The sequence below is a fragment of the Lynx canadensis genome, chromosome E2, assembly GCF_007474595.2.
Source record: "Lynx canadensis isolate LIC74 chromosome E2, mLynCan4.pri.v2, whole genome shotgun sequence".
Taxonomy (NCBI): Eukaryota; Metazoa; Chordata; class Mammalia; order Carnivora; family Felidae; genus Lynx; species Lynx canadensis.
In genome coordinates, this window is record NC_044317.1 from 47,860,512 (window position 1) to 47,886,662 (window position 26,151).

At 53.9% G+C, this 26,151-nt stretch overlaps 2 protein-coding genes across 5 annotated transcripts; one reads left to right on the forward strand and one right to left on the reverse strand.

Annotated features, from left to right (window-relative positions):
* The first annotated feature begins 2,393 nt into the window (after positions 1–2,393).
* ITPKC (inositol-trisphosphate 3-kinase C) lies at positions 2,394–18,199 on the forward strand. Its single transcript, XM_030297669.1, has 7 exons — positions 2,394–3,626; positions 7,698–7,797; positions 10,410–10,623; positions 11,863–12,067; positions 14,176–14,277; positions 14,920–14,991; positions 16,823–18,199. The coding sequence occupies exons 1-7, from the start codon at positions 2,520–2,522 to the stop codon at positions 17,024–17,026; spliced, it is 2,004 nt and encodes a 667-aa protein (XP_030153529.1). The 5' UTR covers positions 2,394–2,519; the 3' UTR covers positions 17,027–18,199.
* Positions 18,200–19,311: 1,112 nt separating this feature from the next.
* Positions 19,312–25,846, reverse strand: CE2H19orf54 (chromosome E2 C19orf54 homolog). Of its 4 annotated transcripts, none has more exons than XM_030299272.2 (6): positions 24,799–25,846; positions 22,248–22,316; positions 21,637–21,761; positions 21,197–21,326; positions 21,035–21,105; positions 19,312–20,271 (listed from the first exon to the last, which is right to left on the reverse strand). In XM_030299272.2, the coding sequence occupies exons 1-6, from the start codon at positions 25,140–25,142 to the stop codon at positions 19,934–19,936; spliced, it is 1,077 nt and encodes a 358-aa protein (XP_030155132.1). In that variant the 5' UTR covers positions 25,143–25,846; the 3' UTR covers positions 19,312–19,933. The 4 variants fall into 4 exon arrangements, with proteins under 4 accessions (XP_030155132.1, XP_030155134.1, XP_032447309.1 ...); XM_030299274.1 differs by having other exon boundaries at positions 19,449–20,271; positions 25,601–25,845; XM_032591418.1 differs by lacking the exons at positions 22,248–22,316; positions 24,799–25,846 and adding an exon at positions 21,991–22,117 and having other exon boundaries at positions 19,449–20,271.
* Positions 25,847–26,151: the final 305 nt, after the last annotated feature.

A 26,151-nucleotide genomic window follows, 5' to 3' on the forward strand; every position in this document is an offset into this window, starting at 1 on the left:
CAGAAAACCAGCTTCCAGTCCATCTGGGTGTGTGTTGGGGGGTGGGGATGGGGATACAGGCAGACTTAAAGCCTGCCCCCCCACCCCCCCCCAACAGGCTGACTCACCCCTCCTCACAGTCTGGAATAGAAGCAGCTGGCTGGGGCATCTCTCCCACGGCTGGGAGAAGGAGCGATGTGACTCTTCCCTCACAGAACCCTCCCCTCCCACTCTCTAACCCCTCTTGTCGGGAATCAGACCTCCCTGTCTCTGTGCCTGTGCTATGTGAGCCCACTTTCTGGACTTCATCTTCCCAGCCTATATGATTTGTTAGGGGGATCCTGCTATGATTTTTCACTGGTCTGTGAAGAGATGACTCATTTTAGAGCCCTGGGCCTGTGCCCGATGCCCCACCCCCAGATGACTCATTTTCAAGACAAAACACCCCCATCACCTTCCAGACCTAAGGGTCTGACTCAGGAGCTGGGTGACAGCTCACCCTTGGGGGCAAAAATACATAAAAAGCACCTATGACAATAACTAACCCCACAGGACCGTGGCTGATAGTGTGAAGTCCGGTGCCACATGGCTCACATTTATGGGGTCATATCAAATAGCCTGGTGGTGACCAGCAAAGACTAGCTAGAGGCTGGCCGATTTCTCAGCCTCAGGGTTCCATCTGTAAAACGGGGCCATAGCATCCTCTCTTGCTCCGTGTTAGTGAGAGAAAGAGATGCAGTGAAATAGCGTCTGTAATGAGGTTGGCACAGGACCTGGTACGGAACAAAAGCTCTATACATGAGAGAAACTTCTTATGGAAAAGTCATTCTTTCCAAAATTTCTATTAAACACTTATCATGTACTTTTCTAGGGGCCACAAAAGGAAGAGTCCAGGAAAAAGTATTTGCCCTCTGGGTGCTGGCTTCCAATGAGGGGGACAATAAACAAAATAAATAAGTATATTTAGTAAGGTGATACGTGTTAAGGAGAAAAATAAACCAGGGAAGGGAGGCAGGGAGTGGAGAGAAAATTTTGAAGTCAAACAGGGTGGTCAGGGAAGACCTCGCTGAGGAGGTAGCTGAGGAGGTAACATTTGAACAGAGACCTGAAAGACGTGTGGGAGGGAGCTATCGGAATATGTGAGGGAAGAACATTCCAGGAAGAGAGGACAACCAGTGCAAAGGCCCTGTGGTGGAAAATATCTCAGTGAAATAGCAAAGAGGCTGATGGGCATAGTGAGTGAGGGGGGAAAGACAGAGGAGAGCCGGTCTGGGATGTAACCAGAGCCGGGTCACTTAGGGCATCGTGAGGCACAGTAAAGACTACAGCTTTTACCCTAAGTGGGATAGGAACCATGGAGGGTTCTGAGCAGAGGAGGATATGATCTGATTTAGAGGAAATACTCAACTTCTGGCTCTTTCTCCAACACCCACAGCCTTAAACAAGTTATATTGCCCTGTAGGCAACCAAAGTCCAGGCTTTAGGTTAAGTAGGCCTGAATTCAAATCTACACAACTTAGATGTGTGATCTTGGACTCACTGCTTTGTCTTTCTGTGCCTCTGTTCTCCTGTTTGTGCAAGGGAAAATGATGATCCCTACCTCACAGGAGTTGGGGTATAAACTGGCAGGTACAGCACTCGGCACAAAGCAAGCGTACAAATGTAAATGTTGTTATAAATAAGTAAAAATTCCCATAACAGTCTTGCGAGAAAACTATTAACGCTAACCTTTTTACGGATGAGAAAACTGAGGCTCTGAGGAGACAAGACTGTGGGGAAAGATCATCCCAAAAGTGAGTGTTGGAGCCAGGATTTGAAAACAGGCATCCTCACTTTGCCTTTAGATAAATTCTTTCGCTGCTCTGGGCCTTAATTTCCTTGTTGTTCAAAAATGCTTGGCTCTTGTGGCATTGAACACACGTTTTCGAAAACAATACAATGGTATTATGTATCCTCATTTTACAGGTGAGAAAATGAGCCTGGGGCTGGGGCAGGAGCGGGGAAACATAAGTCACACACTCAAGGTAACACTGCTAGGAAGTGGCAGAGGCGGGTCTCGAACCCAGGTCACTAGAATTTCCGTCTTTCAAAGTCAGTCCTTGCCCCCTTTGAAGAATGGGCGCGCTGCTAGATTCGTCCCCGAAGGTTCCAGGGAGGCTAAACTGGATATTCGAGGGTGTAGGAAGATCGGATTCGTTGCAGGGGTCTAGGAAGGGATCCCACCGGCCCGCAACCAGGACCCCGGAACGCAGTACACAACCTGGACGAGGATCTAGCGCTCGGAGCCCACCCTGCTTCAACCCCCCAGAGGGCGGGGCCAGGCAATGCCCGTCCCCCTTTCGTCACGTCCGGTGGGGCGGGGCTTCGGGGCTTTCCCGGGGCGCGGGGGAGGGAGTATCGGTTAACCCCTGGGTGGCCGGGCGAGCTGGAGCTCCGCGGGCCGGAACCCGGGAGTTGGGGCTCCCCAGCCACACCCCTCGCGGGATTTAAAGGGGCAGGAGGGGCCGGGTCGGGTCGAAGCCCGAACCTAGGGAGCGGGCATGAGGCGCTGCCCGTGCCGGGGGAGCCTAAGCGAGGCAGAGGCCGGGGAGCTGCCGGGGGCGGCCCGCATGGGGCTAGAGGCGCCGCGAGGGGGGCGGCGGCGGCAGCCGGGGCAGCAGCGACCTGGGCCAGGAGCAGGGGGCCCGGCGGGGCGGCCGGACGGGGGCGGGCCCCGGACCAGCCCCGAGGGGTCCAGCCTCTACAGCGAGCCCGAGAGGGTCGGCCTCGGGCCTGAGCCGGGGACAGACGGACAGGTTGAGCCTGAAGCAGCTGGCCTCGGAGCGGAGACTGAGCGGCCCGGCCCCAAAACGGAGACAGACATATCTAGCCTCCGGACATATCCAGAAAGGAGCAGCCACTGCTCAGAACTGGAGACAGCTGGTCCCTGGACGGAAACTGGGACAGATGGCTTTTTGACTGATTCACACTGGTCTGACCTCCAGCCTCAGCCAGAGAAGGCCAGCCTCTGGACACAGCCCGTCGTTGATGGGCCCTGGACAGAGATAGAAATACATGGGTCACAGACCCAACCAGAGAGGGCCAAGACCTGGGCTGATAACCTCTGGACCCATAGGAACAGGTCCAGCCTCCGGACTGAGCCAGAGGGGGCCTGTCCCTCAACAGAGCCAAGTGCCGATGGCTCCTGGAAAGAATTGTACACTGATGGCTCCCAGATACAACAGGATACTAAAACAGCCTGGAAGCAGGTTGGCACTGATGGTTTCCCAACACAGCAAGATTCTGTTGGCTCCTGGACTCGGCCTGGCACTGATGATCCCCAGACACAAGATACTCATGGACCCCAGACAGAACCTGGGACAGACTGTCTTTTGGGGGAATCCAAGCAGGATGGCCTGTTAGAGGAACCAGAACCCAGGGAGTTGGGGGCTCACCTGTACTCTCGCCTGGAGTGTAGCCCCTTGACCCCTGTGCCCCGCCTCATCATCACTCCTGAAACACCTGAGCCTGATGCTCAGCCAGTGGCACCCCCCTCCCGGGCTGAGGGGGGCAGTGGCGGCTTCTCCTCTGCCTCCTCTTTCGACGAGTCTGAGGATGATGTGGTGGCCGGGGGCGGAGGTGCCAGCGACCCCGAGGACAGGTCTGGGGTGAGTGGGAACCGTTCTGCCCTTGGGCCACATCTCCCCAGACCCCTTATCCCCCTGCCTTTGCTTTGAGAAGTTTTCTAGCACCCACGAGCAATTTTATCTCCAGGTACCTCTTCTATCTGTCGACCTCCTCCCTCTGACAGCCAGGTTACCGACCCACTCCAGGCATCCTCCTGATCCTTTCCCTTTCTCCTCACCCACTGCCTCCGGTCCTGGGGTCTAAAACGGACAGCCACTGGCTGACTTAATGGTGCCCAGGGACTCCTGAAATTGTGTGATCGTGGGAGTCTGTGTGTGTTTACACACATATTTTTGAAGCAACTGTGTATGATTTCTGTCAGATCCTCTAGAAGAGCACAAGTAAAGGAGAACAGAAAGGGTACACTTTTTAACCTAAGTTTCTAAAAAATATTTTTATTTATTTTGAGAGAGAGAGCGAGCGCGCGAGCTCACCTGCAGGGGAGAGGCAGGGAGAAAGGGAGAGAATCCCAAGCAGGCGCAGCACCGTGAGATAATGACCTGAGCTGAAATCAAGAGTCAGACACTTAAACGACTGAGCCACCCAGGTGCCCCTTTACCCTAAATTTTTAAGGCACTGTGGCTGCCTTAAGGGGTCATGAACCTTTGCCACCCTTTAGCCATTTGCTTTTGTAGGGAGTGAGCCCCCCCCCAACTTTTATCAGCTTCTCAGAGGGCTGTGTGAGCCCCAGACGCTGAGGACCCCCAGCTTAGCCAGGGACCTTCTGGTTTCACCATTGCTTCCCAGCTCCCCAGGGGGCCCCCTGCACACTCTTGTTTACATCCTCCACCCTCACCGCCACCCCCCCCCCATGCCCCCCACCTTGGGTGCGGTTCTCTCCTGGTGAATCAGGAGGGCTGGCAGGGCAGGTTCAGGGAAGGTCAGCTGGGAGGCAGGTGTGACAGACTCAAGTAGGTTGGCCTGCTGGGCCCTCCCATTGTCTGGGGCCCCTGGCCAGAGTCTGCCCTGAGCCCCCCTCACCCCACGGGGGCTCCCTTAGGAATGTGCTCACACGTGTGGCCACAGGTAGAGACAGACCTGCCTCAACCTGCCTGTGCCAGAGCACAGGAGCTGACCCTCTGGTCTTTCTGCCTTAGCTGTTCCCTCCACCTACTCTCTCACGTTCTTGGCATCTCCAAACAGCTGATCTGGGAGTGAATGGGGAAAAAAAAATAGCAACTAGTACTCACGCCCAGCTCTGTACTGAGCTCCTTGCTCGTATTAACTTTTTTAATCCTTACAGTAGCCCTATGAGGGAGATACTGTTATTATCCCCATTTTACAGATGAGGTCAATGACACTTGTCCAAGGTCACACACTTTGGAAGACACAGAGCTGGGATTCAAACCCTTCGCATACCAGGCACTTTTCTAAGGTTGTGTATGTGTTAACCCTTATAACAGCACAATCACATTGGGACTATTATTGTCTCCATTTTATAGATGAGGGAACAGGTGTGCAGAGGTGAGGTCACTTGCTTAGGGCTGGCCAAGCCTGGTTGGAGCCAGGATTCTAACTCAGTCCTGGCTGAGTTGAAAACCCAGTTATTTCAAGCTCTGTGGTGTATGGGTGGATCCGTCCCTAACTTGCTTTCTTCCCACGCCTCCGTGTCTCCAGTTTTTCTTCATCCTTCCAGAATCTGCTTCCAAGACCCACCTCTGGTCAACTCTTGAACTCTCCCTGCTTTTCATCACCCTCCGTGGCTCCCCAGGGCCCTCCAGATAGCGATCAGGAGTTCAACCCTGTGTTTAGAGCTTCCTGTCTCCAGGCTGCTTCCCGCATTCAGCTTCCCTTCTCCCTTCCTAACCCCCCTCCACTGCAAGGAGGCCAAAGTGCACACTGTTCCTCGAACGCCCTGCCACCATCCTGCCTCAGCTCGTGAGCTGTTGCTCACTCATTTCCCACCGCCCAGAAAACAAACCCTTGCTTCCTTCTGGCTTAATTTTGAAATCCATCTGACCTTAGAAGTCCCACAACTTTCTTCCTTTCCTCCCCGCTTCCTTCCTTCACACATCCATCCTGTCCTCCTAATCAGACCACTGACAGTCTCTGATCCTCTGGTATGTGTCCAGCCCTGTGTTGGTTTTGCTAGGGACACAGCAGTGACTGAGACATTACCCTCATGGAGCTCCCAGGCCAGTGGAGAAGACAGGCCCATCACCATACAGAGTGGTCAGGGGGCTGGGATGGGGGACGCCTAGTGTCGTGGGAGATCGCAGGAGGTGATTGGCCACACCTGAGGTATCAGAGAGGACTTCCTGGAGGAGGGGACATGGGAGATGAGACCATCATGAAATCATCTGAGAAAGCGCAGATTAACCATCAGGTCCAAGAAAGAGACAAGATATGAACTGCTTATGATTAAAAAGAAAAAAAAAGATAGTTAGAACTAACCTCCCTCAATCCAAGCAATGCTTTTGGAACAGCTGTTGTGTGCTAGGTCATGGGCTGGGGACACAGTCATAACCATGACAACCCCAATCCCTGCCTTCAGCGTTTATAGCCCAGCAGGGCTGTAGTGTGTAAGCCCAGGGCAGTGGGTTCAGAGTTAGAACCCCAGCACTGTGCTGTGTGATTTAGGCAAGTGACTTCATCCCCCTGAGCCTCTGTTTCCTCTGTAACACAGTGTCAACAATCCTCCTGGGGTTGTGTTTTTAGGATTAAGTAGGTTATGGCTCACCGAGTCTTTGTCATTGTGCCTGGAATGTTCCAGGTACTTAGTAAACAGGAACCTTTATTAATCACCTCCCCTTCATGGCTGGCAGCTGGAGGGTGGAAGGAATAGCCCTTCCTGAATCCCGTAGTCCAACACCCTGCCTCTGCTTGACCTTCCCACTGTCAATTAGATGTCTGCTAGGTAGCTGGGCTCTGAGTAGGCGGGAGAGAACATGGCCTTGACCCCAGGGTAGTGGGGGGATGAGCCACACAGATTCCTTCTCTGGAGAGGACCCATTCTCCTAATACTTGTCTAAGGGACTGCCATATGCCTCGAGCAGAGAATGTATTCATGTGTTTGCACGCGTGCTCATACATGTGAATCAGACTATAAGCCAGTCTCAAGAACCTCTTGATTGAGTCAACGTGATACAATGAAATCTTTGTTTTCGGTTTGCTTTACTGGTTTTCTCTTGCTGTTCTCTCTCTTTCTTTGCTTCCATTTATTTTTTTCTTTCCCGTCATTACTTGGTATGCGTGTCTCCCTTTCTGTCTTTCTACATTTCTCTCTTTGTCTTTTGGTAACCTGTCACTGTATTAGTCAGGCTAGGTCAGGATTTGCTGTGGTAACAGGCAACCCCCGAACTTAGTGACTTGGAACCACGAAGGATTATTATCGTTGACACTGCACATGCACCATGGGCCACTGGTGGGTGACGTCTTCACTCAAGGCCCAGACCGAGGAAGCTTCTATTTCTCTTTCCACACTCCCCACCCACTTCCACAGCAGGGAAAGGAACATGGAGAATCACGTACTGGCTTTAACGCTTAGGCTCACATTTCACTTGCCAAAGCAAGCCAGTAGCCGAAGTTCAAGGTAGCAGGGATGTCCCTAGAAGGGAGGATGGGCTGGAGCTGTTTGGTGAGCAGCTCTCCTGACTGCCCCAGTGTCCATCTCTGTCCCTCTCTGTCTCTGTCGTCACCTTGCCATCTGTTTCTAATTGTGTCTTTCTCTGTGGTTCAGCCTCCATTCATCAAGTCCTGCCTCTATCATTTTCTCCAGAAGGTCTGACTTGGTTTCAGGACAGAAGTGAGGTTTCCAAGTTTTTGGTGTGTGACCTGGCCTATTTTTACTCGTTTGAAAAGGACAGAAAGACAAGGGTCTAAAGAAAATGATGACGAGGACAGAGAGAAATGGACAGACTCTTCCCCACCTTTGCTGAGGCCTATGGGGAATCTCAAGACTGCTGAACTAGTGGGCTTCGCTCACCCCAATGAGCTCGGGAGCAGCACTCCCAGGAAGCCCCCTGGTCCACCCGCTTCCCCTCCGTGCTGCATCCCATCCCCCGCCCTCCCCAGCCTCGGCAGTGACCCCACCCCACTGTACCTCACAACAGAACAAACCGTGGAAGAAGCTGAAGACAGTTCTGAGATATTCGCCCTTCGTGGTCTCCTTCCGAAAACACTACCCTTGGGTCCAGCTGTCAGGACACGCTGGTGAGAGCAGGGGTGCAGGGGACGGCCGGGTGGGGGGGCGGGCAGACAGGCTGGGCAGAGACAGCTGAGCTGGGGAAAGAAAGCTACAGGGCCATCCTCTGTAGTTCAAGTCTCCCCGTCTGTCAAATGGGCTTGAGGACAGTCTCCACCTCCTGAGGCTGTTACGGGAAGTGCTTAGGCCTGGGCAGGGGCTGAGGGCCGTTCCCAGTGCCAGGGGGATGGGGAGCAAATCCTCAACCCTGGGGGAAAAATGGTCCTGGGCGCAAACCCTAATTCTGCACTTATTTACAGGTGATCCTGGGTAAGTTACTTCCTCTCACTGGGCCTCCTCACTTGTAATATGGAGCTAATCCTACCTCCTTTGCAGGGTTCACTGGAGAGTTACCATCAAAATATATATATATGAAGATTGAGACACAGGCCCCTCATAAGTAGAAATAATCATTCCTCAGCCTCTCCGTGTCCAGAAAATAGTAGGTGCTCAATAAATAGCAGCTCTAATGGTTTCTCCCAGCACCTAGTGTGATGTCTCTGGTGCATAGCGGCACAATGCCTAGGACATAACATATTTTGTAAAGGGCTAGATGATAAACGTCCTGGGTTTTGTGAGCCATACGGTCTCTGTCACAACCGCACAATTCTGTTGTTTTAGCACGAAAGCAGCCAGAGATGATACATCAACACATGACTGTGTCTGTGTTGTAATAAAACTTTATTCACAAAAATGCGTACCGGTGGGGACAAGACAGATGGGGCCCACCAGCAAAGGAAGATAAGAAGGGAGCTTACCTACCTAGTGTATCCTTAGATCTGAGTCATCGAAAAGGCCAGCCCCCACCCCCACACCCCCGACACTGTAAACCCGGGGCTGCCGTCGCCATGTTTTCCAGTTACTGAGTTAAAATACCAAAGAACCCTCAAAAGTTAGTGGTGGTTAAAAGAAAACTTAGTGGGATAAAACAACTGTTTTATTGCACTCCCGGGTTTGGGGTCAGGAGTCCAGACCGGGCATGGCAGGGATGGCTTGTTGCTACTCCATGGAGTCTGGGGTAGGACAACCTGGAACTGCAAGGTGGAAACTTTTGAAGTTCATTCACTCACGTGCCTCACAACCGATTGTTGGCTGAGTCTCAGCTGGGGCCGCTGGCTGGAGAGCTTATATGTGGCTTCTCTGTGGAGCAGCCTGGGCTTCCTTACAGTACGGTGGCCTCAGAGGAGTCAGCTTTTTTTAGTATTTTTTTAAATTTTTAAATGTTTATTTATTTTTGAGAGAGGGGAGAGAGAGAGAGAGAGAGAGAGAGAGAGAGAGAATCTAAAGCAGGCTCCAGGTTCTGAGCTATCAGCACAGAGCCCGATGTGGGCCTCGAACTCATGAACCATGAGACCGTGACCTGAGCCAAAGTTAGACGCTTAACCAACTGAGCCATCCAGGCGCCCCTCATTTTTTTTTTTTTTTAAAGCTTATTTTTTTTTTTTTTTTTATTTTTTATTTTTTTTAATTTTTTTTTTTCAACGTTTATTTATTTTTGGGACAGAGAGAGACAGAGCATGAACGGGCGAGGGGCAGAGAGAGAGGGAGACACAGAATCGGAAACAGGCTCCAGGCTCTGAGCCATCAGCCCAGAGCCCGACGCGGGGCTCGAACTCACGGACCGCGAGATCGTGACCTGGCTGAAGTCGGACGCTTAACCGACTGCGCCACCCAGGCGCCCCTAAAGCTTATTTATTTACAGAGAGAGAGTGAGAGAGAATGAGCAGGGGAGCGGCAGAGAGAGAGGGGGACAGTGGATCCGAAGTGGGCCCTGCACTGACAGCAGAGAGCCCAGTGCGGGGCCCGAACTCACAAACCGCGAGATCATGACCTGAGCCACAGTTGGACGCTTAACCGACCGAGCCACCAGGCGCCACAAGGAGTCTGCTTTCTTACGTGGCATCTCCGGACTGCAAAGGCAATCGTCTCTGCCAACAAAGTGGAGGTCACATCTCCTTTTGTGACCTCGAATCTGAAGTCACGGTGTCACTTCTGTCAGAAGCCCTCCCGGATTCAAGGAGCGAAGACTTAGATTCCACTTCTTGGTGGGGAGTGGTGAAATTCTGGAAGAACCCGTGAGACAGGAACTGTTGTTGTGGCCATCTTTGGCGCGTACAAGCTGAAAATACGATTTGCCCCAATAAGGGTTTGTAACGCTGATCTACACGGTCTGTGCGGTCCGGGAAATGCCTGAGTTGTCAGTTGACATGAAGTGGCCCCGGGCGCCAGCACGGCGGGACTCCAGGCAGAAGCAGATGCAGAGCTGCTCTGGAGCCGCACGCTCTCGAATCTGACCTCACACAGACTCCCACAGCCCGTCATGAGCTCACAACCCGAAATGACAAAACAAGTGAGGCCCCTACATGCTGTGGTGAACAGGACTCTGTTGAAATGAGGAGCAGCAGTAGGCCCTTCCCTTGCCGCGTGTTGGCTAAGACTTCGAGAGGTGCAGGGAAGGAGAGAAAGCCTTCTGGAAGGGGTCAGGCAAGATGAGGGCAGCCAGGATCTGACGTTCGCGGGAGATGAGGGGAGGCTCCGGCTGATCCAGCTTCTGACCCTCTCGCCGGCTGTGCTCCCATAGGGAACTTCCAGGCAGGAGAGGATGGTCGGATCCTGAAGCGTTTCTGTCAGTGTGAGCAGCGCAGCCTGGAGCAGCTGATGAGCGACCCCCTGCGACCCTTCGTGCCCACCTACTACGGCATGGTGCAGCGGGATGGCCAGGCCTTCAACCAGATGGAAGATCTCCTGGCGGATTTTGAGGGCCCCTCCATTATGGACTGCAAGATGGGCAGCAGGTGGGTTTAGCCACAGGGCAGATGCAGAGGGCCAGCGTTGGGCATTTTGGAGATGGTGCCTGTCAGGTCTTCAGAGTGGTAGTACCCGCATGTGCTCCCACCAGCAGTGTGTGAGAGTTCCAGTTGTTTTTATCTTCTCATTGGGTGCTTGGTATTGCTAATTGTAACCATTCTGGTGAGTGTCTCATTAGGATTTTAATTTCTGTTTCTCTGATGACCAAAGAAGTTGAGCGTTGGGTTGGCTGGCCACTTGGAGATCCTCTTGTGAAAAGTGCCTCTTTGAATATTTTGCCCAATTTTCTTTTCTTTTCTTTTCTTTTCTTTTCTTTTCTTTTCTTTTCTTTTCTTTTCTTTTCTTTTCTTTCTTTCTTTCTTTCTTTCTTTCTTTCTTTCTTTCTTTCTTTCTTTCTGAGTTTATTTATTTTGAGAGAGTGAGTGAGCAGGGAGGGGGAGAGAGAGAGAGAGGGAGATGGAGAGAATCCTAAGCAGGATCCGCACTGCCAGCACGGGGCCCAGTGTGGGGCTCGAACTCAGGAACCATGAGATCATGACCTGAGCCAAAAGTAGTCGGACGCTTAACCAACTGAGTCACCCAGGTGCCCCTGCCCATTTTTCTGTTGGGCTGTCATTTTCTTTTGGATTTGTAATTCTTTATATATTCTGAATACAATTCCTTTGTTGGAGACTCACATACATACACACGCACACATTGTCCAGCTTTCCCATTTCACTCTCTTAATAGTAGCTTTTGATAAACAGAAGCACTTTTGATTTAGGCCAGTTTGTCGTTTTTTGTCATCATGATTAGTAGCTTTGTGTTTAAGAAATCCACCTACTCCAAGTTCATGAAGATCTCCTATGTTTTCTTCTACAAGCTTTATTGTTTTAACTTTCACATCTAAATTTGCAATCCATCTAGAATTAATTTTTATATATGGTGTGAGGTAGGGATTGGGGTTCTTTACCCTGCCCGCCCCCTCCCCCCCATGTGGCTATTCTCTTGACCTGGCACTGTTTATTGAAAAAATTTCCCTTTTTCCACCGAATTGCTGGGTCTTCTGTGTCATCATTTGGGTGAATGTACACATGTGTGTCTGTTTTTAGACTCTCTTCTGGTCCATCGATCTATTTGTCTGTTCTTGTGCCATCCTGTGGTTTTATAACTTGCCTTGATATCAGGGAGTATGTCCTCCATCTTTGTTCCTCATAGTTTCCTTTGCCACGTCCTCTTTGTCCCAGGACCTACCTGGAGGAGGAGCTGGTGAAGGCACGAGAACGGCCCCGGCCCCGGAAGGACATGTATGAGAAGATGGTGGCTGTGGACCCGGGGGCCCCCACCCCTGAGGAACACGCCCAGGGTGCCATTACCAAGCCCCGCTACATGCAGTGGAGGGAGACCGTGAGCTCGACCTCCACCCTGGGCTTCCGGATTGAGGGCATCAAGGTGAGGCCAGGAGCTGCTAGCCTGTCACCAGAGTGCTGGGAGCTAGATCTGAGGCCAGGCTTCTTGGGGAGCATGGGCATCAGGGAAGGCTGGAAAGAAGCAGGATGTGGAGAAAAAGCAGGAGACTGTAGAAGATGAATAGACGGGGGCTCTGGGAAGCCCTGTTTCTCTCTCACCCCCATCACTGACCAAGTTTTGTTTATCTGTCTCCTTGAGCAGCTCCAGATTCTGTCTCCATCCCTCCCCGCAGCCCCTGGTCCAGCCCATCTCTCCTGCCCTAACCTCCCTGGTCTCTCCCTCCCTAGCCTTCCTGGGCTCCTGGGTTGTGGTCTCACCCCCTCTGATCCTCATCCAACACAGCAGCTTGAAGAATCCTTTTCCCCCCTTATGGGGAGAGATTTTCTTTTTTCTGTCCTTCCTTCTTTCTCTCCTTTTTTGTAAATTACACCTAATTATTTGAAGAGGTATTCACACAGTTCAAAAATCAAAATAACATACTGGGATATACAGGGGAAATCTCTCTCCTAGCTCTGCTGATGTCCTTCCCATTCTGTCCCTCCACCCCCGACCTGCTCATGGGGAACCACTTTTCTATTTTTTCCTGCAAATACAAACAAATGCAACTGCATATCCTAACGTTTCCTCCTCCCAGTCTTACACAAACGGTGGCAGAAACCTGGACAGCTTTTCATTCCATAGCAAGTCTTCCTTCCTTCTTTCCTCCCTTCCTTCCTTCCTTCCTCCCTCCCTTCCTTCCTTCCTTCCTTCCTTCCTTCCTTCCTTCCTTCCTTCCTTCCTTCCTTTCCTCTCTTCCTTCCTCAGTTATATAATAGCTCTCTGTGGATGTGACACAGTCCCCTACAGATGGCCACCTGCGTTTCCACTTTTTGCCATTACAGACAGTGCCTCAGTGAATCACTTTGTACATGAGATACTTTGCAAGTGTATAGGTTTAACTGTAGACTAGATTCCCAGGAGGAGGAAGACGGGGTCAGAGATGAAACGCGCTGGGAATTTTGTCAGAGATTGCCACATTCCTTTCACAAGAGTAGAATCATTGTGCACCCCGCCTGTTTCCCCGCCTGTTTCCCCACGGCCTCGCCTGAGGCACCTTTCCAAGTTGTACAACCTACTGTCATTCTCCTATTCAAAACCCTTCCATGGCTCCCTAGTCCCCTCGGGAGAAGTTCTCTGGCCTAGAGGGCCCTCCAGGGTCTAGCCTCATCCCTCCTCTCTCCCTCCCTCTTTGTCTACCTTCAAGCCACAGTACTTTCATTTCCCTGAAAGAGTTTTGTTCTTTTCCTGCCACAGGACCTCTGCACATGCTCTTCCCCCTACTGTTCCCTCTGATTGATACCCGGTCATTTTCCTGTCTCCTTTCAAATTTTGCTTCCTCCAAGAAGCCCACCTTAATTTCCATCCTGCTCAATCAGGGCCCTCTCTTTACCTCCTCATGGCTCCCTATATTCTATTATTGTGTTCTCTCCCTTTGTGATGATTTTAGTGTTCTATACCTGCCTCCTTCACCTGACTGTGTCTGTCCTATTACCTCCATGTTATCAGCACCCACACAGCACCTGGCACAGTGTGGCAGAATGACTCAGGTGGCTTCTCTGTGCCCCCCTCAGACATAAAAATTATTAGTCTCATTTATGGAGTGCTTACTTAATTGTGCGCCAGGCACTGTGCTTTGCATCCTACATATCCAGTCTCCTTTAATCCTTATACCAGCTTTAGGCTGTCGATAGCAACGCAGTCCCCATTTTCCAGGTGAGGAAACTGAGGCTGAGGGCGGTGAGGTGGCTTGTTTAGGGCTGCCCAGCTAGGAAGTAGCAGAGTCACGGTTCAAAGCCAGATCTACCCTTCTCCAAAGCCCACTTGGCTAAACCGGCTCAACCAGGGGGTTCAAGGTTGGACTCAGAAGGACTGGTTGCTCTGGAGTGTGATTTGGGGCTGGGTGGAACTGGGCTGAGCAGGTGGGCTGGCTCCCCCTGAATAACCAGCAAGTGTGAGGGGCAGGCAGGGGGTCCCAGGAAATGCCTGAGGCTGCTTGGTGTCGGGCGTGAGAAGGAAAAGGTGATACTGGGCCTTCACCCCTTGCCCTGCAGAAAGCCAATGGGACCTGCAACACCAATTTCAAGAAGACACGGGAGCTGGAGCAGGTGACAAAGGTGTTAGAGGACTTTGTGGACGGGAACCGTGGAATCCTGGTGAGCGGGACACCGGGCCCTGTATTTAGCAGCTCAAGCCCACCGCCATCATCGCTGCTTGTAAGGCAACGGTCTTCTGCTTTAGGCCGAGGATGGCCAATACTGGCTGGCGTTGCTCACCATCTGCGGTCAGCTGGTGGCTTGGCTAGCGCTGGCTGGTCTAGGAGGGCCCTGCTCCTATGTCTGGTGATTGGCTCACGACTTGGCCGCTTGCCTCTCATGATGCAGCAAGCTAGCCTGGGCTCGTTCTCAGCGTAGAAACAGGTGGCTCCGAGAACAAGTGGAATTGTAAAGTGTCTTGATTGGCTGGGCTCAGAATGGCCACCATTATTTCCACCATGTTTTATTGGCCAAAGCAAATCTTCTGACCCAGCCGAAATTAAAGGGACTCGACTCCACTCTTGGCGGGAGGAGCTGCTAGGAATTATGAGTATGCACATATTCTCCCAACCACACTCTTGTCTGTGTTACCCCAGTGCATCCAAGCCCCCACCCACCACCCATTTTCCCCGTGGCTCCTTTGATCCCCTCCTGGCTGTGGTCTGCTCACTCCTTTGAGGGTATAGGATGAGGTCAGGCCTCAAGGTGGGTAAGGACCCACAAAGTCCCTGTGCTGACCGTGAAACGCTCCCTCTCACACAGAGAAAGTACGTGGCGCGCCTGGAAGAACTTCGTGAGGCTCTGGAGAATTCCCCCTTCTTCAAGACCCATGAGGTGCGAGCCCCCGCTGCCATGGGGAGCAGAAGGCCATGTGTGTGAGGGTGGTGGGAGGTGGGGGGTTGGGGGTTCAGTGGGGGGGGGGGTCAGCGCCTGGCAAACAGCTGACAGATTACCGGGCAAGGCTATTAAAAGGAACCCCCAAGGTTTGGGGTTTGCTTTTTGATGGTAGGCAGCAAAGGGGATTTCAGGGGCTCAAGACAGGTGGCCTGGAATGAAGGCTGTTCCACACTGGGTACGGGACTTACTTTCTAAGGCCTCAGTTTCCTCCTAACACGAAGAACAATGGTGCCTTCCTCGCAGGGCTGCTGAGGTGTGAGACCAGCAACTGTCGAGTGCCCTTTGGAGCATGGAAGTACATTTAACTCCTTGCTCTTAAAATTATTTTGTAATCATAATTATTTCCAACTATCCGTGTCTGCATTCCTATTTGGTGGCTCCCCCCCTCCCGCATCCCTCCCTTCTGCAGCCCGCGTGTCTCTGGAAGTCTGGGGCCGTCTCAGCAGGTCTATGAGGTGGGGATGTCGCAGCGTGTGTCCTTTCCCTCTCCCTCCTCTCTCCAAGCTCTTCCACCTCCCCTGTCAGGTCCCCCTCACTTCTTTTTCCTGGCGACTCCTGAAAGATCCTTGATCTGGGAGTCGGGCTGCCTGGGTTCGAATCCTGCTCTACACACCTCAGCCACCTGCGCCTGGGAGTGTTTCTGCAGACCCGTCTCCTTGACAGGCAGGACGGGCTAACAGAGCACCTGCCCTGTGGGCGTGGGGAGGACGAAGCAGGTTTATATACATGGGAGCATGGCCCACAGTAAACCCACGGCATGTGCCAGCTGTTACCGTCATGTTCATTATCATCAGATGTCATCCTCGTTGCCGTCCTCATCACTGCCCTTGGGCTTTACACACCAGTCACAAAGAGGAGGCCTGGGGACCTCATCCCTTATGTGCTCATGTTCGGTTTCACCCACCTGGTGACTTAGCATTTTAAAAAATGAGCTGCCAACATCTAAAACATGAGACTTCTGGTTTACCTGGCACTTTGGGAGATGTGGCAGCACCGGGCTGCTCACCATATGCCAGCAGGCCAGAGTGGGGTGGAGGCTGCCTCCTCTGCCAGCCACCTGCTCACCTGCCCCGTCACCTGGGTTCTCTGGGAGCAGTGGAGTTTGAAACCCGACTGGAAAAGGGGAGGGGCTTGCCCACCTGGAGTCACATGGAGGCAACGGAAGTACTGTTTCTAAAAAACAAAGCCAAAAAAACCCAAACCAGCATCTACCGAGGGCAGTGTGTCGAGCACTGCAAAGTGCTTCATGGAATGCTGCAATGACCTTAGCATCACCATTCGACAGATGGGGAAACTGAGGTCTAGAGAATGGAAGCCCCATGCCCTAGGGTCACCAGCAGCCCTCTGCTGGGTCTGAGCAGTTCTCCAAGGGGAAGAGATTATCCGCTTCTCCCGTGCAAGATTCTGCAGGTGTTTGTACCCCAGCTTGGAAAAGGGTAATGGTTAACATTGTCGTCTGTTTGCTATACTGGCAACTGTTCTAAGAGCTTATACGGATGAATTCCCACATGTAACGTGCAGGGCAGCCTTTGAGTAAATGGTACGGTTATTCCCTTATTCCCACTTTGTATGTGAGCAAGCGGAAGTACAGACAGGTTAAGTCACCTGCCCAAGGCCACCGAGCCAGTTAAGAGGCCGAGCCAGGATTTGAACCCAGACAGCCTGAGTTCAGGCTGCAGAGTTCAGCACCCTGCTCAGCTGCCTGCTGGGGAGGGGACCCAAGCCAGTGCCTGCCCCTCCCCCTAACCTCCCTCCTCTGTCCCTGCAGGTGGTGGGCAGCTCCCTCCTCTTCGTGCATGACCACACTGGCCTGGCCAGGGTCTGGATGATCGACTTTGGCAAGACGGTAGCCCTGCCTGACCACCAGACGCTCAGCCACCGACTGCCCTGGGCTGAGGGCAACCGTGAGGATGGATACCTCTGGGGTCTGGACAACCTGATCCGCCTCCTTCAGGGGCTGGCCCAGGGTTGACCCACTTGCCCACTGCCGGGTTGACTTACTGGATGGTGCCCATCTGGCTGGCGGTGCCCCGAGATTGGCCGTGGGGGTTGACCTCGGGGTTAGGAGAGGTTGCATTGTTCACCATGCAAGACATGAGTGGAAGGCCCGGAGGGCCCTGGAGCCCAGGCAGCGCCCGCCCCTTTCATGATACAGAGGTTTTGAAGACTGGAGAGGGGATGTGCCATGGCTGCATCCCACCTTGTATCAGAACCAGACTGGGCCCTATGACTAGCCAGGAAGGCTTCTGAGGGGCGACGTGCCTCTTGCCATAGGGATGACTGTAATCACCGTCTCCTTGTCAGTCCTCTCCCGGCTGCAGGCTGGCTCCCGGAGGCCTGGGAAGGGTGAATTTCCTCTCTGGCACCTGGGGGAACCAGACCTCACCTGTGAACAAATGCAGGAGCCACCTGTCTGCCTGGGAGAGTCACAACCCCATCTGTTCCTCTGGGGCCATTCCAGCGCTGACAGAGGTTCAGGAGGGTGTGACACCACAAGGTCTGAGAGCTGCTGCTGTTGGGCGGGGACCCAGTTCTCTCTGTCCTGCCCTCCCCTGACCCCATGGGATCCTCCCCACTCCTAAGAGAACTCTGCTGACCCCCTGGCGACCCAGGCCACAGCCACGTCCTGTGCCAGCACTGACTAGCACAGCCTCGTTCCTCGGGCACCAGCCTCAGCCTTGGGACCCCCTCCTCCCACCCCTGACCCCCTTTCCCTTGCTCCTAGCCGACTGGTGGCAGGAAGGGCTTTCAGACCTAGAAGAGGAGGCTTGGGAATCAGAGCTGCCTTCCTCTAGAGATGCAGGGTAGGTGGCTGTGACCGAGGGCTTGCCGCCTGGTCCAAACCAAAGACCCCAGCACCTTCTCAGGTGTGGGTGATGCCCCTCCGTCCCCCTCCTCCTGCACCTGTACCTTGGGCTTCCTAGTCTAGGAGGCTGGGAACCAGGCACCTCCCTCTTTCCTAAGCTGAAGCTCTAATGTGTCTTCCAGGCCTGAGGAGGCGTGCTCCTTTTTCTACAAACTGTCTTTATACTTATTTATATGAGAGGTAGTCGTTAGCTGGGGCAGCGCTGGGGAACAGGAGGCAAAATCGCTTCATGTGCTTTCCCCCTGTGACGACGCCCCAATAAATCACATTCAGCGTCAACTTTGTGGATTTTTTCTTTCGCATCTGGGGCGTGTGGGCTCAAAGCTCATAATTTCACCATTAGCGCTGGGCGGGGTAATGGGGTGATGACCCGTTCAGGAGAGATTCGGGCGCAGAGCAGGCTGGTTCACTCAGTCAGCATTTACCAAGCTGCTACTCAGGTACCTGGCTCTGTGTCGGACAATGTGGGGGACATATTAGTGACCAAGACAGCTCCAGGCTGTGCCCTCGGGGGGCTCCCAGGACAGTGCACTGGACAGCGCCAACCAGGGTGTCCGGGCTGGTGCAGAGTGGCCAGGGCGGGGACACCCCTCTCCTGATTAGAAACACTGCACCTTTGCTGGGCACTGGGCTACACGAGTGACCAAGGCAAACCTGTTCCTCCCCTTCCAGAGTGGAGGCAACAGGTATTCATTCAGTGAATAACCTTTCTCCACGTCTTCTAGGCACTAACTGCGGGGTTGGAATCCTGGTGCTGCCGCTTGGGAGCCAGGATGTGACCTTAGGCCAGGGGCTGCTCCTCTCCAGGTCCCTGTGTCTTCATCTGTAAAATGGGGGAGGATCTACTACCTTCCCAACTTGAAGAATTTGATAAATTAGCACTTACAGTCCAGTTTCTCAATCAGAACACCAAGGTCAGGGAGGGGCCTAGCCTGGGGCTAGGGAGTCTTCCCTGAGAAAGAGAGGCCAAAATAGAGAATGGAGTTCTCCTCAGCAGAGGGGCAGGGGCAGGCGAGTGACACTCGAGGGACCTGAAAGGCCAGTAAGGCTAGTGGCCTGAAGTGTGAGGAAGAACAGTCAGAGATCAGGAGAGATGAGCTGGGGCTGGGAGACTCCCTCCCATGAGCAACAAGTTGCTGCTGGAAAGCTTCTCTGGAGGCAAGTGTTGAGACCTGGTCTGCATTTTAATGCTTACTTATTTTTGAAAGAGGGAGGGAGCAGAGAGAGAGAGACACACACACAGAATCCCAAGCAGGCTCCAGGCTCTGAGCTGTCAGCACAGAGCCCGATGTGGGGCTTGAACCCACGCACCGTGAGATCATGACGGTGCTGAGCTGAAGTGGAATATTCAATGGACTGAGCCACCCAGGCGCCCCACCTGGTTTGCATTTAAAAAATTTTTTTAATGTTTTTTGAGACAGAGACAGGGCATGAGCAGGGGAGGGGCAGAGAGGGAGACACAGAATCCCAAGCAGGCTCAGAGCCTGATGCAGGGCTTGAACTCGCGAACTGTGAGATCATGACCTGAGCTAAAGTCCGACGCTCAACCGACTGAGCCACCCAGGCGCCCCTGGTTTGCATTTTAAAAAGCAAGGCTTCCTAGGCTCCATGGGAACAGACTGGGGGGCAGCAAAGGGTCTAGTGAGAAGGCTCCAGTCCAGAAAGAGGAGGATGGTCACCAGTGAACAATGGCTGGATGCAACCTTCAGGTGGGACAGACGGGACCTGCGGGTTGACCTGTGGTCAGTGTCTTTCCTGGACAGGGAGCTTGTCTAGCTGCTCCTGGCTTTGCCCCCAGCCACACAGTAGGGGCTTACTACCGGGGGCGAGTGTGGGAGGAGACATACGGGGAGTGGGACGGGGCCTCTGCATGGAGGATCTCTGGCTGGAGGTCCGCAGGAACAAAGCCCACTCCCACGGCTGTTGGAAAAAGGACACTGGGGCACTCTTCAAATGGTGACAGAGCCGAGCTGTGGCCGGGGGCCCTGTCACCTGGCTCAGGGATGCAGCAGGCTAGCAGCTGGAGTCCTTCGGGCTGAGGAGCAGGGCCTGGCCACAGAGGCCGGCCCGCACCCCTCCAGCGGGCACCACGTATGCCCGGCCATCAGCGGCCCGCGAGGGTGAGAAGTCTGTCAGCTGCAGGTTGCTATCCCGGACCCGGTCGTAGTCCCACAGCTGGTAATGCCAACTCTTGCCCTGCTTGGAGAGAAGGTAGACGGCTCCTGGGGAACCTTCCTCTGGCAGGGATGGCGGCTGGCGGGCTGTGCTGGGCACCGGGTGGAACAGACCTGGCAGCTCGGGGTCCTCAGAATAGCCGAGGCCTGGCACAGCCTGCGTCCCCAGCAGGACCCCTGGGAGGAGAGCAGAGGCTGTGAGCTGGAGTGAGCCCCCCGCCGCAGCCCTTCAGGGTAGGTGTGGTACCACCCTCACACCACATTACAGAGAAGTCAGTGGGTCATGGGCACACAGCTGGGCTGGGACTGACCCAGGGTATCTGGCTCCAGGCTCCAGGCTTTTTAAAGTCCCGCCTCCTCCAGCCTGGTAGCACAGGGAGGGGAGGTGGCATTAAACAGAGCAAGCATCAATCACCCGATCCTCTCCTGCTGTCTAGTGAAAAAAACAAAAAACAAAAACAATGCTCAGTGGAGCCCTCGAGGCCACAGACCCCGGCATGGGGGGAGCCTCAATCCAGGCCACCTAACGTGCGAATCAGCCTTCTTGTAGGCAGCTGGGAACGACCAGGCTGATCGCTGTTTACTGACACGAGCAATGTGCCTGCGTCGTTCAGATTTTATGTACTTTGCCCACTGTCATCCTGATTTCCAGAGGGAGAAATGGAAGCCCAGAGTCACAGAGCCTGGAAGTGGCTGGACCAGACCTGGAGTCCTGTTTGATTCTGAAGTCAATGCTCTGAGCTTCTGTTTACAGAAACGGTGACACTGGCAGATACTGAGTCACCTGCTCCCTGCCAGGTCCCTGCTGAGTACCCTGCTGGGACAGGGACAGTCCAGCCCCAGTCCCTGCCTCAAGTATGAGTGAAATGCCAGCATGAGGGTGAGAATGTAGGGGTGACGGGGGCTAGGGACATCCAGGGATGCGGGAGGGAAGACCTACCTGTGCTCACTGCCCAGTGGGCCTTGTAGCCCTTCCTCTGACACGGCTCGTGGTTGAAGTCCTCGTCGTAGCTGCCACCGGGGTTAAGGCCAAAGCTGCGGTGTGGTCCTGGGAACGACCCTTCCCCATCCCCACCCAGCTCCCTTCTAGGCCCTGGGATACGGGATGAGCAAGGGATGTCCGGAGACGAGGTGCCGCAGGACACGGTCTCTGTTGGGACCACCCAGGCCACCGCAGAGCAGCTCAGCCTGGCAGCCCAGTGCCTCCTGGGCCAGCTTGCCCATGTTGGCCACTGCAGGACGACACAGACAGAAGGATCACCATGTGCCTGGCTCCAAGCCACGGGCTAACTGAGGATCGGCGCCTTTAATCGTCACCACAACCACCACCTCTTTGTACAAATGCAGAAAATGAGGCACAGAGACGGCAAGCTGCGTGTCCACAGCCACTTGGCAGGAGGTGGCAGGGCTGGGCGGGGGAATGAAGACATCCTGTCTCCAGAGTCCAACTCATAACACTCTACTGGGTGGGGAGAAGGGCCTGAAGAACGGAACGGGGTTTCCTTGCACGCCTGGCTTGCGACCCTTCTGCACCCAACTCACCGGAGAACATCTCTCCCTGGGCCGTGTAGCCTCTGTCCACGGCCATCTGCACAAGTCTCTCCAGGGGGATGCCGCTGGGCGGTGCCAGGAGCGTGCCTGCCATCCACAAGGCCACCAGCCCACACCTGGAGAGAGACAAGCCCAGTCCCTGAACCCCTAAGTCGGGTCTTTACTGGGCCCTCTCTGTCCCGGAAGCTGGAGTGTGGGGAAGAGGTCTACTGCACTGGGGGTTTCCCTCCTTCTCCCAGGCCCGGTGGGGAGACCTCACTTCCCCCTTCCTAGGGGAGAGGGAGACCATGGCCTGTGGCCAGGGCTGGAGGGCTGCAGGGACAATGGGAGGGTGGGGAAAGTCACCTGGGCTTTCAGGAGGAGGACGTGTGGAAGAAGCGGAGTCAGAGATGAAGACCGTTCGCTTGCTTACTTGCTCATCCATTCCAGCAGTTTACTCCGCATGCGCCCTGGACCCCCGCCCCCTCAAGTTCCCCCTTTCCCACCCCTCCTCCTTGCCTCATGCGGGCTGAGATGAACTCACGCCCCCCACCCTACAGATAGGTTCTCTGGAAGCACAGCAAAGGCAGACAGGGGTTGGGGTCCCAGATCAGGGCACGTACTGAGGGCCTTCCTGGATGAGGGAGGGCAGGTCGGCACAGAAGAGGATCCACTGCAAGTCACTTCTGAAACTGAATAAGAGCCGTGCTCAGGTCACAGGGGAACCAGCTCCTCGGTCCCCCCTTGAGGTCTGCCTGTCAACAGTATGATTGGAAAAAAATAGGATAAAACAGGCAGAGAGAGAAAGGATTAGGACTGAGGTCCCTGGGTGGGGAGAGACATATTTTGGCACAATGCTGGGAGTGTCTGACCACAGCAACCCCCCCCCCCCCGCCCCCCCGCAACCAGGGGTAAGTCTCCTCTTAAGAATGTTAACAGACACTACCTACTCCCTCAGGAATTTGACAAAAGACCTGACTAAATATCAGACCCTAGGGGCGCCTGGGTGGCGCAGTCGGTTAAGCGTCCGACTTCAGCCAGGTCACGATCTCACGGTCCGTGAGTTCGAGCCCCGCGTCGGGCTCTGGGCTGATGGCTCAGAGCCTGGAGCCTGTTTCCGATTCTGTGTCTCCCTCTCTCTCTGCCCCTCCCCCATTCATGCTCTGTCTCTCGCTGTCCTAAAAATAAATAAACATTTAAAAAAAAAAAAAATATCAGACCCTAAAATCTTACAACCCACAAGGAACGGTGGGGCCATAGACCACCCCTCTTACAATGGAAACGAGCCAATCAGGAGTGGACAACCCAGCACCTAGAGTTGTCCAGCCAATAACCTGAGAAGGAACAAGGCGGAAGGGCGGGGACGGCGACCAGAACCTTAGAAAACAAGGACCCTTGCCTATAGTCCTTGGGCGTTCACTTTCAAAGGTCCCCTCTGCAAAGAGCACTTTCGTACTATTCTTACTTTCTCATCTTATACTCCAGTAAACTTTTGCCTGCTGCTCATTTTGTGTCCACCTCTTCACTCTTCGAAGCTGCGAGACAATAAACCCTGGGTATTGTGGCAAAAAATCCTGCAACAGTGGTGTTGAGGGGTGGTGAAAGGCGCCCGGTCTGGCTGTCCTAAAGCCTGAGGGCAGCTCCAGGCTCTGATGAAGACTTCCTTCTCCCCTGAGGAGACACCTCTCCCTTCCCGGGGCCTCAGTGTTCCTCATCTGCTCAGTGGGAACCCTTCTTCCACCTTCCGCTCCCTCCCTGCTCCTTCTCTCAGTTATTGAAGGAGCAAAGGACAGACGTGTAAAAGCTTTGCAACTAGGAGCCAGAAAAATGGACTAATTAGAGAACATTTCTCAAAGAGGTGTCTCTATACCTAAACGCTTCCTGCGATTTTTTCCCCCTTCCCGTGCCTGTCAAATAGGGATGAAGATTCCTTAACTCAGCCTAGAGTAGAAACAGGAAACAACATGCTCACGGCCTAAGAGATCACCCTACTAATGAGCCCTCGCAGGCCTGCCCAGCCCCACCCTTGGGGGGGGCCACTCTGAAAATTTTGATCCCGATCCTGCCCCAGGGCTCAGGAGGGGAAGGGCAACTTGCTTAGACAGTATTTCTGTTCCAAGAGCAAGACTGGGGTGGGGGGGGGAACCTAAAGCTCCTGGTTCCCAGTTTGGGGCACCCTCTGGATGAAAGGTGTTATCACAGCACAGTGGTTAAAAGCCGCCTGAATGCAAATTGGGCTCTCCCTCTTCTAAGCTCTTTGGCTAAGTGACTTCACCTTCTTGAGCCTCCCGTTTCTTTATCTGGAAAATGACATCATAGTTCCTATCTCATAGAATCACTGAGAGGATAAAGTACATACCTAAGAACACTTAGCACAGGGCCTGATAAACGGCAGACCTGGAATAACGGGTGATTGTTACTTGCGTTACATTTGCCTCCCTTTGGTTAGGGCATTTAGAACAGATTATAAACTTATCTAGAGAGCTGGGGGTTTCTTCCATGGGTCTGAGTAACTCATTGTATCGGCTCACCCACCACAGCCCCAAGGCCAGGTCTAGCCTCCTCCTGCCTGGGTCTCTTGGGCCCCCTGACTGTCTTACCACTCCTACTCCCCTCAGGTAGCCTCCCTTTCTGTGCAAAGCCCTTCAATGGCTCCCCGGTGCCCTCAGGGCAGTCCACCTTCCTCCACGTGGCGCCCGTGCTCTGTGTGATCTGGCTCCGGTCCCCCTGTGGAACCCCATGTTTACTACCTGCCCCCTACCATCCTGTTAAAGAAATATTTGCAGATGCCTGAAAAGAACACCTTTCCATTTCAGCCCGCACCTCTGAACAGTTTGTTTACTCCCCTCATCGCATACCCCTGCACCTACAGGATAGCTCTCAGGGGTCCCCTTCTCCACGCAGGCCCCACTAACACCTCCCCAGCCAGCCTTGGCCTTGTGATCCCTCAGGACTCCCTCATTACAGCTCTGTCACTGGTGAGGGAGGGATCTGTCTCTGCTGCCGGACTAGGTGCCTCTGAGGGCAAGATCTCTCTTCTTTGGTGAAGGTACACCACTGAACAGGTCTAAGTAGGGGGCTGAAGCACTCAGGCTGTTTGACCTTAGGAAATGGGAAACCCCAAGAGGAGATGGCAGAAGTGATCTGCGGGTGGGTGGTTCGGTGAGACCCTACCGGTCCTTCTGCAGCTTCAGGAGCCTCTTCACGTCATCTCTGCTCCTGGGGACTGGGCCGGCCTTCTCTAAAGCCTCCTTCAGGAGCTGGCTCTTCTCTAGACCGAAGACATGAGGGGGAGCCGGCCTCCCAACGGCGGGTGGAGGCGGCAATGGGGGTGGTGGGGGAATAGGGGCCTGGAGACTCGAGGCAGGGGGCAGCAAAGCTAAATTGGGCAGGTTTGGGGGCAGAGAAAGAAGTGGAGTGACGGGTCCTTGGGGAACAGGGATTCCTGGAGAAGGGGCTGGGGGCTCTAGGGGAGGAGAGAGTGGAGAACTCATTTTTGGGTCTCCCACAGCATGCATAGCCTGGAAGATTTGAGGATGGGAGAGGGATGGATCCTCTAAAATGAGTTAATCGCAGGGATGGAAGTTCTGAAGGTTTTACAGCGGAGTTCCATAACTTGGGTGCGGAGCAGTGGGATTAAAAGGATCAGGACTGACACGTGGAACTAGGGGAGCAGGGGTTAGGCTGACTCGTATCATCAGAGATCTAACAGTTAACAGGGAGTGGTCTTTTATCCGGGAATAGATTTGTGGTTTGGGGTTGCTTTGCCAGGCTCAAGGAGGGTAATTTAGTAAAAGTTACGGTATCATCCCGGGCCAGGTCTGAAAACTCGGGAGTCAGTTTTGGGAAAACGAAGGATAGGACCTGGGGCGAGGCCCTACGTGGTGGGACATCGGGGCCCAGGGCTAGAGACTAGGGAATTTAGGCTCTGTAACCCCTCACATTCCAGGCCCGAGTTCGGAACCATCAAGCTGACCTTTGAATCAGAGGTCAAGAGATCAAAAGGACACCCGGCAGGGAGAATGGCTTAGTCGTAGAGAAGGTCCTGGAATCAGAGCGCAAAAGGAAAAGTCCCGTGGGCTGGGGAAGGTTCAGGGATCGGAGGACGTTGTGAGCCGCAACACCGCCGGGATAGGTAGTGGAGCCTGAAAATAAAACGCTCCTCCTCTTCCAGCAAAATGGTGGCCGCAGCACACATTTTTTCCCATATCACGTGGTAGTACTCGCGACCCGTGTCCGGCCCAGTGGCGTCACGTGACGAGAGAAGGCAGGGCGGGAGGAGAGGAGAAGCTATCAAAGGACTGCCCTCGGAAGAGACTGAAGCGCGAGTGGCTTCTCCATTGGCAAGAAGCGCGTGAGGGGGCTCGGCCTTCACTGATTGGTCCGTGGACCCCCAGGGGCGGGTCCGGTGGGGCGTTTTCGGCCGAGGCGGGAACCCAAATGTCGTTTTGATTGGCAAGTTTTGGGCGAAGGGGCGAGGATTACTCTGATTGGTTTAGCTGCTGAGTTTCGGCACGGGATTGGCTT

Bases quoted from the DNA above. Each gene is read 5' to 3' on its own strand.
- ITPKC (XM_030297669.1), top strand. From the start codon at position 2,520: ATGAGGCGCTGCCCGTGCCGGGGGAGCCTAAGCGAGGCAGAGGCCGGG. The intron at 7,798-10,409 runs GTGAGAGCAGGG...GTGCTCCCATAG, and splicing joins CCAGCTGTCAGGACACGCTG to GGAACTTCCAGGCAGGAGAG. The intron at 10,624-11,862 runs GTGGGTTTAGCC...TCTTTGTCCCAG, and splicing joins GACTGCAAGATGGGCAGCAG to GACCTACCTGGAGGAGGAGC.
- CE2H19orf54 (XM_030299272.2), bottom strand. From the start codon at position 25,142: ATGCATGCTGTGGGAGACCCAAAAATGAGTTCTCCACTCTCTCCTCCC. The intron at 21,327-21,636 runs GTGAGTTGGGTG...GTCGTCCTGCAG, and splicing joins CCAGGGAGAGATGTTCTCCG to TGGCCAACATGGGCAAGCTG. The intron at 20,272-21,034 runs GTAGGTCTTCCC...CTCTCCTCCCAG, and splicing joins CCACTGGGCAGTGAGCACAG to GGGTCCTGCTGGGGACGCAG.